The following is a 13,047-nucleotide window of genomic DNA, read 5'->3' as shown; positions in this document are numbered from 1 at the left end:
ACCGACGTATAATGCAGGAACGAAAATTATATCATAAATGTTACGCGGGCTTTATGCTAATTGCGTTATTACGATCCTAAATATATATATATATATATATGTGTGTGTGTACTTGTATTTTTTATGTGACCTTGTATCCTTGACTTCTTTCTTTTCAACTCAGGCCCTTAAGGAGAACGGAAAGGTTTTGTAATGACGCAGCAAGAGTTACACTGTCTTCGCTTGCTGGACTTTTCAACGCATTGCTTTTGAGGTCGTCTTTAGGTTTGTAGTCAATTTTGTCTTCTTTCTAAAGGATTACAAAGTCGTGGGCGGAAATGGAAATAAAACATTTTAGTTCAATGATAGAAAAACTTTCGTAGCCAAGTGCCTAAAATGTACAAAATGATTTTATTGAAACTCTCACAGATTTCTCTCTGTCTCTCCCCCCCCCCCCTCCGGCCACTCCCAAAAGAAATGTCGACCAGAATGCACTGAACATTTCTAGAATAGAACAGATACACGGTAAACAGAGATCAAGCCAATAAATACCTGCCCTTAAGTGTTTCTTTTTTTAACAAGATTCTTTTTATCATCTAGATTGCTTTATTTAGCTGCACCCGAAAGGGGAAAAGACGCTATTAGTTTTGTGTGGCCTTTCTGTCCTTCCGTCCGTCCCGTTTAGATCTCAGAAACTAGAAGAGATAATGAAAATCGGACATCATATTTTAGATCATTCAAAGTTCTACTTTTTTCTTTTTTCTATGCAAGCATTTTTTTCATAAAAATACACCATTTTTACAACTATTCACTATTAATAGTAACAAACGCGGGAGGCTATGGACAATTTTTGTGTATTTTCAGTATCACTAAGTCAAATATATTTTTAAAATGTACAGGAAATGTTTACAACATATACAAATAATAGTTAAAGACGTTTTTTCTGGTCAACTAGCTGCTAAAATTAAAAGAAAACATTTCTGTTTGTTTATAAAGGCTAATAATGCACTTTGTATGTAAATATCACGCACATTTTTTTAAATGGACTTTTTATGCAGCGATTTTCGTGCAGTAGCGTAACGTCGCAACATGATCAGGTGCTAAACCAATTCCTTAAACTTTTTTTAAAAATCAGATTTTATTTATTTTTTGTTTAGTAAAAAAATAAAAGAATAAAAGAAGCTTATTTTTGTGCGTTTTGTCTGTTGGTCGGTCTGTCCGAAACGATTAGATTTAAAAAACTAGAACTCTAAAAGCTATTGAAAATCTGATTTACCCTTTAATGTTCCTCCCATAACATCTCAATAGTTTTAAGTATCTAAAATTGATTGTTCCGGATTTTTTTGTGCAAAACTAATCAACGCCAACAAATGTTTGTTTGCTCTTCTAACTTATATTACATTCAATTTCCATGCTTAAACGTTGCAAAAACACATTATCAATAATATGTTGTTCCGTTTTTTATGTAAATAGCATATTAATGCTAAATCATAATCTCTATACTGACTTACATTTCATTAAGTGTAAAAATGTTCCGGATATTGTTTTATAAAACATGAATTATGCCTAATGATTGTTTGAAATCGCATAAGGCTTTTAAAAAAAGTAATTTACTAGAATTGATTACTGAAAATTACTTTTTAGACATTTAATTTTCTTGTAAAACATAACATAGAAGTTTTGTAATCGATAAAGAAAGTTCCGAATTTTGTTTTTTACAAATCGTCGCCTGAAATTTCCGAATTTATTTAAAAATCTACTAACGCCAAATAATTGTTTGAACTCCCTCTTCTAATTAATAAACAAATAATCTTCTCATTTACGAAATAATGTTTTTACGGATTTTTATGAAAAATATTTTAACTCACTACTCTCTTACAGTACATTTAACTTTCTACCTAAAACATTAAAAAATCTAATTATCGTTAATATTATGTTCCGATTTTTAAGGAAAACAGAATCCAAACACCAAAGTAAGGTATGAAAATCTCTCCACGTGGCTGTAGTACATCTAATTTTTATACGAGACCATCCAAAAAATTTAATTAACGGTATTACTTTTATCTGAAATTCTCTTTTTCTTTTACTATTTATACAAACATCCGGAACAATCTATTATATAAACTTTTCAAATGTGTTCATACCTAAAAATTATTGCGATGTTTTGAAACGTAAAATAAAGGTTAATCAATTTTTAATAACTTTTAGTTGTTTTTTTTATATCAAGATAACGGACAGACCGACTGACAGACAAAACGCAAAAACAATGCGGCTTTGATCCTTTTTAAATAATATCTATTAGAACTCAGTGCACCAATGTCTATGAACCCTCGTTAAATATCTCGTGTAAATAAAGACATTTTTTTTTATGGTACCGGTACTAGCCTATTGTGAGGTAATGGAATTTTTTTCTTTGACGTCATATGAATGGACTCTTTAAATGTAATGTTAAAAGAACGCACTCGGTGCACCAATGTCTATTAACCCTCGAAAAAATTGCTTGTATTAATGAAAACATATTTTAGTCTAACTAAGCCGTGTGACGTAGTGTTTTTTTTTCCTTTGACGTCACATGGAATGAATTCTTTAAATGAAATGCTAAAAGAACGCACTCGGTGCACCAATGTCTATGAACACTCGAGAAATGGCTCGTGTTGATAAAGGTGATTTTTAGTCTAGCTAGGCCTTGTGACGTAGTGTTTTTTTTTCCTTTGACGTCATATGGAATGAATTCTTTAAATGAAATGCTAAAAGAACGCACTCGGTGCACCAATGTCTATGAACACTCGATAAAAGGCTCGTAATGATGAAGGCGATTTTTATTCTTGCTAGGCCGTGTGACGTAGTGTTTTTTTTCCCTCTGACGTTATATGGAATTAATTCTTCAAATGAAATGAAAAAAAGAACTCGGTATAGTAATGTTTATTAAGCCTCGTTATGTGACTCGCGTTTAAAAAAGGAATGATATATTGATTTAGATCTAATCTAGATTTTTTAAACTAGATCTAGATTTTTATTACAGTATATCTAGATCTGGATTTATATTCTAATTAAAATTATTTTAGAGTCTAGATCTAGAATTTCTAGATCTAGTTTAGACTAAAATAGATTAGATTAAGATGTAGAATTTCAATTTCTAAACTTAAAGTGTAAAAAAAAAGTGTAGATTTTCATTTCCAAACGTTTTGATCAATATTGTAATGTTTTAATATACTAAAACTAATCTACTATTTTTTTATTAAATTTAAATTTAAATTTACGGCAAATGAATCTTTGAAACATTATTACTTTTGACCATCGGATGGCTGCCTGGTCGTGCGGTTTGCGCGCTGGACTGTCGTTCAGATTTATGGATGGCCCAGGGTTCAAACCCTGCCCGCTCCCATCCCCCGTCGTCCTGCAGAAGGTTTGGACTAGGAAGTAATTATCTTCAACTCTGAAGGAACATCCGAAATGTGTAAAACATTTTACATCAAAATTAAATCACCTCTTGAATATTATTTGCGAATATGCAGATCCGACAGGGATCCGACTTCGACGGGGGCCGCCTCTGAGTTTGTGTAACACAAACTCTCTTTGTAATCTTGTTTAGTTTATCTTTCCACACAAACTGTCTTTGTAACCTTGTTATAAAACAATTTTATATCAATCGCTGTTTTGTCCCTTCCTGTCTCTTTGAGTAGTGACTTTGGGAATCCCTTCCTGTCTTTTAACCCTTCCTTTTTCTTAGAGTAGTGAGTCTTTGGGTTATCTCGTTTTCAAAACTCCTCCAAACTTTTGTTAATGTCTGTGACATTTTTATGTCAATAATTGTCATCAGTCAGTATTAGTAAAAAAAAAAAAAAAAAAAACTCGACAGGACAAAATCACATGTTCAAGTACCTGACCGTGAAAGGTCTGTGTTTTTATTTTGGTGAATCACGTTTTCAACTGTAAAGCTTTATTCCAGAGAAACATTCCCGTCCACATGTAACGCTGGTGAATGTGGCATTTGATTTGGTGGTAGCGGAACCGGCCATTTGTTAAGAGGCTAGCTTTTCTTCTAGATAAGAGGTCCACGACTGAGGTGATTTTCTCCTTAAGACAGTTACAGGAAAGATGCAGAGAATGCATCAGTATATCGCTTTCAATAAATTTCAATCTCACTTTCGACCAACTTTCATTATAAATAACAATACATGAGAGCCAACCAATTCTACGATCTCACACACTCTATGCTCTCTCCTACCAGAGTATCTTAATTTCACGAAACCAAACGTGCTGGTAGATGGGTTTCCAAAGAGTTTACGTGAAGTCTGGGATGCGTGACTGAGTGGCCCAAACCGTGTGGCTATGTACGTGGAGGCCCCTACAATTTTTTGAAAGGTTTAATAAATATCCACTTTAGAATGAAAATACTTAATATCTACTTTAGAATGAAAATACTTAATATCTACTTTAGAATGAAAATACTTAATATCTACTTTAGAATGAAAATGCTTATATCTAATAGCATGCTATATTTTAGGAGAAAGAATTAGATTTCTTGTAAATTTAATCTCATTTTCCTTTTAAAAAAATATTTAACATTTATATTATATTTTCAAAAAGTGCAGATGTTTGAGTTTGTGGAGGGTAGGGCCCGTGGTAGACGTACTGTCCGAGCATGCTAGAAGCGTACTCTTCTTCATCACGGCATTTTTGCCAGCCGAAGATATAAAAAAAAAATATAAAAATTTTTATTTTTAAGTTTCTGACCCACCGAAATTCGAATATATTTTTTTTCTTTTGTTGAGGCCCCCTTTTTTTGTGTGTGGATACCACGGGGGCTGTGGCCCCGCCTGCCCTCCCGTAGATCCGGCCCTGAGTGAATATAGCTAATGGTTTTTATAGTTAAGAACTGTGTGGCAGTGTGTAGTGCTGTGTAACAGTGTGTAGTGCTGTGAACCAGTGAGTAATGTGTGCTAGTGAAAAATGATTGCGCAAACAGTTGACTGTATGAAGGATGGAAAGAAGGTTGAATGATTGATAGAGACATACTCATTACTCAAAATGTCGAAAATGAAACTATGTCCCAATCTAAGTAATGTCTTTTTTTTTTTTTGCTTTGTGCATACATACTTTATACACTCACGCGCATATTAAATAAATTTAATTTTATTATTTATTCATTTATAAATGTTTGGGTTTAATGTTTCGTTGCTCGCATTTATATTTTTTGTGTGTGTGTATAGTTTATATAAAAATTAAATGGGGAATTATTGGTTTCAAGAATATGTATGGAATGTAATTATGTTATTCATATTATAGGGGCCTTGAGTAGTCTGAGTTTGCTGTACCTTTCATTATCACCAAATTCTTTTTGTTTTAATGTGACAGAAAATTCTCATTAAAAATTGAATCAGGAATGCCTTTAAAAAGGGGAAGGGAATACTCAGGAGTATGGAGTCACAATGGAGTGAGTCATGGATTTATAATCTTAGGAGACAAAAAGCTTAGGTTACATTTTAAAAACAAATAATACATTGCAAAATTATCTTTTTTTTTCAACGCTTTTATTGTTACAAAGCTTATATCAACTCTGTCTGTCTGTTTTTCTGTCTGTATGTTAAAAAGTTTGAACTTTTTTTTTTCGCCCACTTCCCATTCTCGGATCAAGTTCAAACTTTGCACAATTATTCATTGAGCCTGACAAGACATGAATCAATCCAAAAATGTAAACTATTAGTTAATAAATTGTTGGTGATTAATTATTTTGTTTGATTGCGAAAGAAAGGGAATAAATGCTACATAATGGGAGATGTGGATATAAATATATATAGATTTAGACCCCCTATTACTTTATGGCACCTTCTTTTTACCACTTCTCATTCTCGGATCAAATCGAAAATTTGTTTAATTATTCATAGTCGACAGCAATACACGAATCAATCCAAAAAGTAACCAGTTAGTTAATCATTTAGTACAAATTAACTGATTTTTTTTTTATAATTGAAGGTAGCTAAGCCCTGTAATTTTCAGATAAATGGCAGTATTTGGCGGATACATCACCTTAGATAAGCTTAGGTTTTAAAAAGTATTCTTTTTTTTTTTTTTGTATTGCTGGTTTTTTTAAAAACCATCGAACAGTTGAACTCTCTACAATTATTTGAACCTGAAAAAAAATCCCATGGCGTTAATAACCTCAGCTCTATTGAAACTTGCAAAAGGCTCAAGGCTATTTGAGATATTGGGGCTTTTTGGGGCCTTTCGTAACATGTGATAGCTAATTTTATCTCTAGCAATACTAGCAACTTTTCTTTACGGGGCTGTCTCAAAGCACTTGCATTGACTTCTGCTGTTATATTGTGGCATTTTTTTTTTCCATTTCTTGACCAACTTGTTTACACTTTTGAATCGAGCTTTTGTTAGTAAGTGCTGTGAATCTGGAAAGTCACCTCTTTAATCGTCCTGCAAATACTGCTCTGATCAGTAAGATTTGCATATTTTTGTTATACTCGTTTATTGTGGTAGTTTGTTTTGGTTATAGATCTCTGGAGATGTGAAACTTTTTGGGTATGTATTTCCAGGGATGCGGATCGTTTAATGATCGATCTATCAGGTTGTATTTCCAGGAATGTGGATCGATTCGATGATCGATCTATCAGGTTATATTTCCAGGAATGTGGATCGATTCGATGATCGATCTATCAGGTTGGGGAACGTGCCGGTTATAAATCTATAGAGATGTGAATAAATTTCAATGTGAAAAGTCCGAACTGTGGATTAAATGGATGCAAAAAGTATTGTGGGGAAAAATGCAAATAAACTTATGTGCATTTTTAACCTTCAAAAAAAAATAACACTCCTAAATTATTTAGACCATTACCAAAATCATAAAAATATTTCTGCAAAGCTAGTTCCCCCTTTCTTATCTATTTTCTTTACAGGGTGGTACGATGCTTTTAAAATTGAGTTCAAAGGGAAGCAATTTCTGTGTGCAACATAGAAGGAACTCATTCATCACATCAACATAAGCAGCAACACTGGCACCTTTAACAGATACCTACGGAAATCCAATCAACAGTTTCAAACTCAGGAAAGAAGTAAATTATGTAGTCTTTTTCTCTGTATTGAACGAAAATCCTCTTGCTTCGCTAAGTTTCGTGGCAAGTGAAAGGCAATTTGTTAATTAATTTGTGAAAGTCCTTCACAGTGTGCTAGAGACAATGTATATCAAAAGGATATTTACCAAATTTTTACCACTGACTTTGTTGGGGGTGATGTTTGTGTTCTACATGAGTCAACAGTCTGGCTCTGAAAAAACTTTCAAGCTTTTAGATACTCTTATTGAACTGCAGAGCTCGCAGATCATAAACACCGCAAAGCAGTTGGAATTGATGAATGCCAGCCATGCCGTGAACGACTCCACGACCGAGGGCGAAGAACTGCTCGTGACCACCAGACAATGGTTTGACGAGCGCCCTCAAGTGTCGCCCTCTTTGAAACGAGACTCGGAGCATCCTCGGTTTCGTGGTTACCTCATAGAAAACCCCAACGCTTGCGAAGCTGTGCCAGTGGATATTCTCATTTACATCCACTCGTCGCCCGAGAACAGGGACATAAGGTCAGCCATCCGGGAGACCTGGGCCAGTACAAACACGTTCTCCGACATCAGTGTCAAACTGATCTTCTTCATCGGAGGCGTCAACGATAAAGATTTGCAGCTGCAGATCGAGACGGAATACTCTACACACGGGGATCTTGTTCAGGGCAACTTTCTGGACGTCTTCACCAACCTGACATATAAAGCCGTCACGATGCTGACGTGGGTGAACTCCCACTGCTTTCAGGCAAAGTACGTCATGAAAGTCGATGACGACATGTTTGTGGACACATTCGCCGCTGTTCGGGAAATTGTGCCTCAGCTGGCGCCGAAGCCCCTTGCTGTGGCGTGCGACTACAAGGTTCATATGCCGATCCCTAGAGATCCCAAATCCAGGTGGAACGTGCCTCCCCACCTGGTTCCGAAAAGAACTCACTGGCCACCTTTCTGTTCCGGATACTTCGCAGTTTTTACCAGCACGTTGATTCCCATTCTCTACGAAGCTTCCTTTACAGACAAGGACTTCGTCCCGGGAGATGACGTCTACTTATTCGGCTTGCTGTCGGAGCAAAAAAATATCTCTTATGAAGTCGTGAACATTCAACGCCGGATTTTGCCAATTGAAAAACCCAAGGCAGAAGATGAGGTATTTTCGATCCAGAAATTCCAGCATTTGGCATTTAGAGTTCCCAATCCAGACATCCAGAGAAAACTGTGGTCAGTGAGATTTCAGGTACTTTCAAATTGGGAGAAGGCTCACAGCTATTTTCATAATACTTTTCTAAGAGCTAAAGCCAAGGGAACATTACTGGTATAAAATTTAGTAAAACACCTGATGAAAGACTAGCTCTAGGAGGGGGGGGGAGTCAACTTTTGAGAATTACCTTTCACATTTGAATGTTAAAAATTGTAAAATCATTTTTTTTGTTTGAAGTGTAGATGGAACATTTTTCATTCAACCAAAATATGCATTTGATAAATGAATTTGTTTAATTTTATTACATAATTAACATTTACATTTTAAAACGTAACCATTTAATTTATTCGATAGGATGATATATAGCAAGAAACATAGGGGGTGGGCATTTTGTCTATTCAAAAATCTGTCAATAGCCAGTCCGTTATTGATATTAATTCTAATTTAATATTATGTTAAAAGACAAAATTTCTGTGCTAAAAAGCCCTGGGAACTTAGATTGAGAGAGGGGGGGGGGGAAATGTCATGGAGAGAGAGAGAGAAAGATGGGATGGTCTGTATCTCAAAATCTAACTTATCCAGTAACCACACCCCACGATTCTCCCCTCTCCACTTGGGTATTTACAGAGTCGACCATAATGTCTATAATTTGGTCCCAAACTCATTGTAACGTATCGTTTCCAGTGACGCTCGCGTTGACCCAACTCCCTTCATTAAACAAAGCTCCAACCATTTATTACCTCCACAACGTACTGCCTCTGCCACACACACTCCCATGGTCTGCCACACACACACGCATGGTCAGTCACACACACGCCTGGACAGCCATGAACTTGTACATAATCTCCAAATAACCTTGTCAGTGTGTCTCCACACGTGTAGGAATGAGTCTGTTGTTAGGTAGGTTAGTGTGTGGGTGTGGGGGTGTGTGTGTGTTTGCTTCATCATTTACGTTCGTTTTTATTTTATTTTTTAAATTATAAAACGAAAAGAATGTTTTGGTTGGGAGGTATGGATGACCTAAAAGATGAAAGCTGTTTTTTTTTTGTTAACTGTTAACGTCATCTAAACAAGGGTGAAAAAAAAAGAGTTGAGAATTTCATAAAAGAAACGCGTAAATGGTAAGGTCAAATCACCAAAAAATTGTTAAACTGAAAACATCATTTAGACTCTCTAGATCTATATCGTTCAACCGTTGAAGTTGGGAAAATTATTGCAACGGTGATTTGCTCCATGCTGCTTGTGCCTGAGTACATGAAAGGCTGTTTGGTTTGTGTTTATGTTTGTGTTTGTGTTTGTGGTCTGTCGGTAGAATGCTGTTATTGTTGCTTTTAAATTACATGCAATACGCCGACCCATAAAGCCGCAGTTGTCTTGTATTCTAGACCTACATGCCGTAACATAAGTTTTAAACTATTTTGTTTTGTTTTAATTGATTAGCTTTTACTTCCTCGTTGAAAATGGGGGGGTGGGGACAAAGTGGGAAGGGATGGAGTTAACCCTTCAATTGCTGAGCTGTTTTATTGTGAATGCATACAAAATGGAATTACATTTCTGTTTAGAGGCTAAACTACCACACGCGTCTTAGGGTTAATAGACATTTAAAGAGAATATGTATGCCTACCAGTAGGTTGTTATGGCACGACACGGCAAGGCGAACTTCTTTTAAACAAGGATTCTCATGTGTACAATTAAGCATATTTTACTTTTTACAAAGCTTATATCAACTCATTCTTCCCGTCTCTCTGGTAAAAGTGTGTACACGATATTTCTCCCACACCCACTCTCGGATCAAGATGCAATTTTGCACTATTATTTCTTTTACCTGACAACACAAGAATCAACACACAAAAAAAGAACCAATTAGTTAATTAATTATTTTGTTTGGTGTCTCAAACAAGGGAAATCATTTGTACTTGACTGAAGTGGTATAAGCTGAATTAGTCCCCTTTCTAGGTCATCGTCTGAGTCTTAGTGAACACAACATGAAAAATAGGACGAAACTATAGATAACTTTACAATCTTCCATGTTCATAGGCTCTCCACTAGCAGAGTGGTTACCGTGTTGACTTGAGATGCCTGAGAAAGCTTGAGTCACGACTTCGATTTTAGGTCGTTCCCCTTTTTATTTTATTTTATAAATGCTTTTTTCATTGTTAGTCTAGGTACATTACACATTTAATTACATCACTGATCCAATTTAATTTATACAACTATGATTAATATAAGCTTTATTTTTTTTTATTATATTTTAATATTTTACTTGTTTACTGTTAGTTTTGATGTGACTAGCAAAATGTTTATCCATGATGTAAATAAAAAGTGACAAGTTATAGCGTTTTATTTATTACATTTCAACTCAATATTTCATTCACTTGTATGTAACTATTGGCACTGAGGATTGGGTCTGAATATTTTGGTTAGCTGTAGTGTTTCGGTGATAAAGTTATTTACAAATGTTCAATATTAGATTGTTGTAAATTCTGTTGCAACTTCCTAGCCCAATCTCAGTAACATTGGTTATCAAATTATTGTATTTTTGTCTTACAACTATCACCTAGACAGCATGACCAGATTTAGAGTCGATAAGACCCTTAGCTTATAATTCCATAAGATATTTTATTCTTTTGCTTTTTCTTTAAAAAAAAAATTGGGGGCGGGGGTTGGCAAGTATGAGCCGTAAGCTATAGCTTATGTTGCCCATAGGTAAATTCAGTACTGCTTAACAGATATCAAGTACCCTCATTTTTTTTTAGTTGGACAAGTTCTTATACCACGAGCGTTGTTGCATTAACCCGGTCCGACAGTTTCAGATCGGTATTCAGTGTCTCTTACAATGTCATAACCTCGGCAATTCATCCAGAGAAACTTTCCCATTTTGTTTTGTTCAACTATATACATTTCAAATATTGTTATTGACTTATTATTGTGTCACATTTCTTCATAAGTTGTCATCATGTATTAAAACATCATTAGCTGTCCCAATAATGTTTGTTTCTTACTTGTGTTGATGTTGGTTAAAATACAGTAATGAACTAACTACCGGTTCTAGGTATGGAAGATACATTGTAGGTTCTCTCTGTTTGGGCCACACTCTTCATCCCAAGATGATAACGGGGAGGGATACAAAGGTCAAGCACAGTTAACCTTTTGTCTGGAGCGAGTGCCCCTATGAGGTCTATACCTTTATTACAAATAAAGCTCCTTTCGATTAAACCTCATATTCCTATTATATTATATGGAAGTAATTACACATACTGTAGTACTGTTTTGCATCAATAAGTTTATTTGAAGCACGAAATGAAGTATTTTGTGTGGTATAAGTAATATGAATATTTATCAATATATTTTTTTGTGATGTCACAGACGCAATGTTCCAGAGGCTACTGAATGATCCTCCTACTTAGGATAGGTTACAAAATATAGAGTCCATTTTTTTCTTTCATAATGAAGGAAAGTAAGAAAAAAAAAAAGGATAAAATAGAAAATATTTTTTAAAAAAGCTTATGTACGGGAAAGGATCGCACAATTACTGCCAGTTATCTCTCAGAACTGCAAAATGTTTGTCCCTTTTTCTATTTAAAACAAAATTTATTTAAATAATTGGTTTATTGTTTGATTGATTTATGTATTGTCTTCAACAATGAATAAGTTTAAACTTTATCAGAGAATGGGAACTTCCGGTGAGAGGAATAACGTGGTCAAGATTTTCCAGACACACAGAATGAGTAAATATAAGCATTGTAGAAATTGGTCTTATTGCGCATGGGAAAGTCAAATATGTATAATAGTGTTGCAATTGAATGATGACTGACCCTTAGTATTGGGCATTTAAAACGTTAAGTAGACATCAGGATTTACTGTTATTAACGGAGTAGAAATATATACATACTCCCAAGAGCCCTCATTCATGGACGAGAAAATATGAGCATTTAAACACTTACTATTTTCTGTGTGCCTATTTCAACTTAACACCTTTCACGATCGGTTAAATTTACCGAAAAGGATTTTTTATTCGCGATTTAGACCCAATATGGTTTTTAAAGTCCACATATCAAAAAGATTAAACATTAAACTTTCTTCCGTTTTTAAGCACTATTTAAACTTTTTGTACTTTTTTTTTTCAAGAGAAAAAATCTATATAGTATGCATATAAATTATAAGTGGTACATAATTTAAAATAACAATTAATAAGTGGTTTTTCATATTATCGCGTGAACTGCACTGACGCTATAACCATAGAACACCTAACTAAAGGAATTATTTTTTAACGAAATGTTTTTTCATTTAGATAATCATTATAAGACATCAGTAAGGCAAGGTTCACATCTAACTTCACCTTCACTTTCACCTACCCTTGGGTCTGCTGGACTGTTGGGGCACCACACATTCCGTTCTTTCCTTGTCATTTGTCTTTGATAGAATTTCATTCGGATATTCTTTCTGAAAATATTGAAACCTGCCATTTTACCTGCCTGGGTGGACCACTTTGGGGGGCCGATTTTGAGTTTGTCTTTCCACACAAACTGTCTTTGTAACCTTGTTTTTGGTTATATGAAGCCAATATTGACTCAATACGTGTTTTTGTGTGTAAAAAATGTACAGTAAAACAATATAAAATGTAGGTGTAACTCTATTATTTTGCGGGTTGAAGGCGGAAGTAAGATAAAAAGAGAACAGAATTCTTGGGTTAGAGCGTTACGACGCCAGAGGGATAACGAAAAAAAAGGGGATCCAACCAAAAGCTAAGAAATACTTAATGAATTTGCGAATCCCGAAGAAAAAGTTAGCCATTGTATGGGAAATC

General features: G+C 34.8%; 2 protein-coding genes across 4 annotated transcripts in view; both read left to right on the top strand.

The window, feature by feature from the left end:
* LOC129927880 (beta-1,3-galactosyltransferase 1-like) overlaps positions 1–10,864 on the top strand; it is a 36,178-nt gene extending 25,314 nt beyond the window's left edge. The window contains exon 2 of the mRNA XM_056039531.1: positions 6,888–10,864. Coding sequence (XP_055895506.1) covers positions 7,167–8,360 — 1,194 coding nt within the window. The 5' untranslated portion in view covers positions 6,888–7,166 and the 3' untranslated portion in view covers positions 8,361–10,864. The remainder of the gene's footprint in view (positions 1–6,887) is intronic.
* Positions 1–13,047, top strand: part of LOC106078941 (beta-1,3-galactosyltransferase 4-like) — a 70,797-nt gene that overhangs the window by 32,055 nt on the left and 25,695 nt on the right. For all 3 annotated transcript variants that reach the window (XM_056039524.1, XM_056039523.1, XM_056039525.1), the window contains exon 2: positions 164–264. The gene's annotated coding sequence lies outside the window, so the exon portion shown is untranslated. The remainder of the gene's footprint in view (positions 1–163; positions 265–13,047) is intronic.

This window comes from Biomphalaria glabrata, chromosome 8 (genome assembly GCF_947242115.1).
Source record: "Biomphalaria glabrata chromosome 8, xgBioGlab47.1, whole genome shotgun sequence".
Lineage (NCBI taxonomy): Eukaryota > Metazoa > Mollusca > Gastropoda > Planorbidae > Biomphalaria > Biomphalaria glabrata.
Note: the sequence above shows the minus strand (reverse complement) of the source record. Positions and strands in the feature narration are given on the sequence as shown.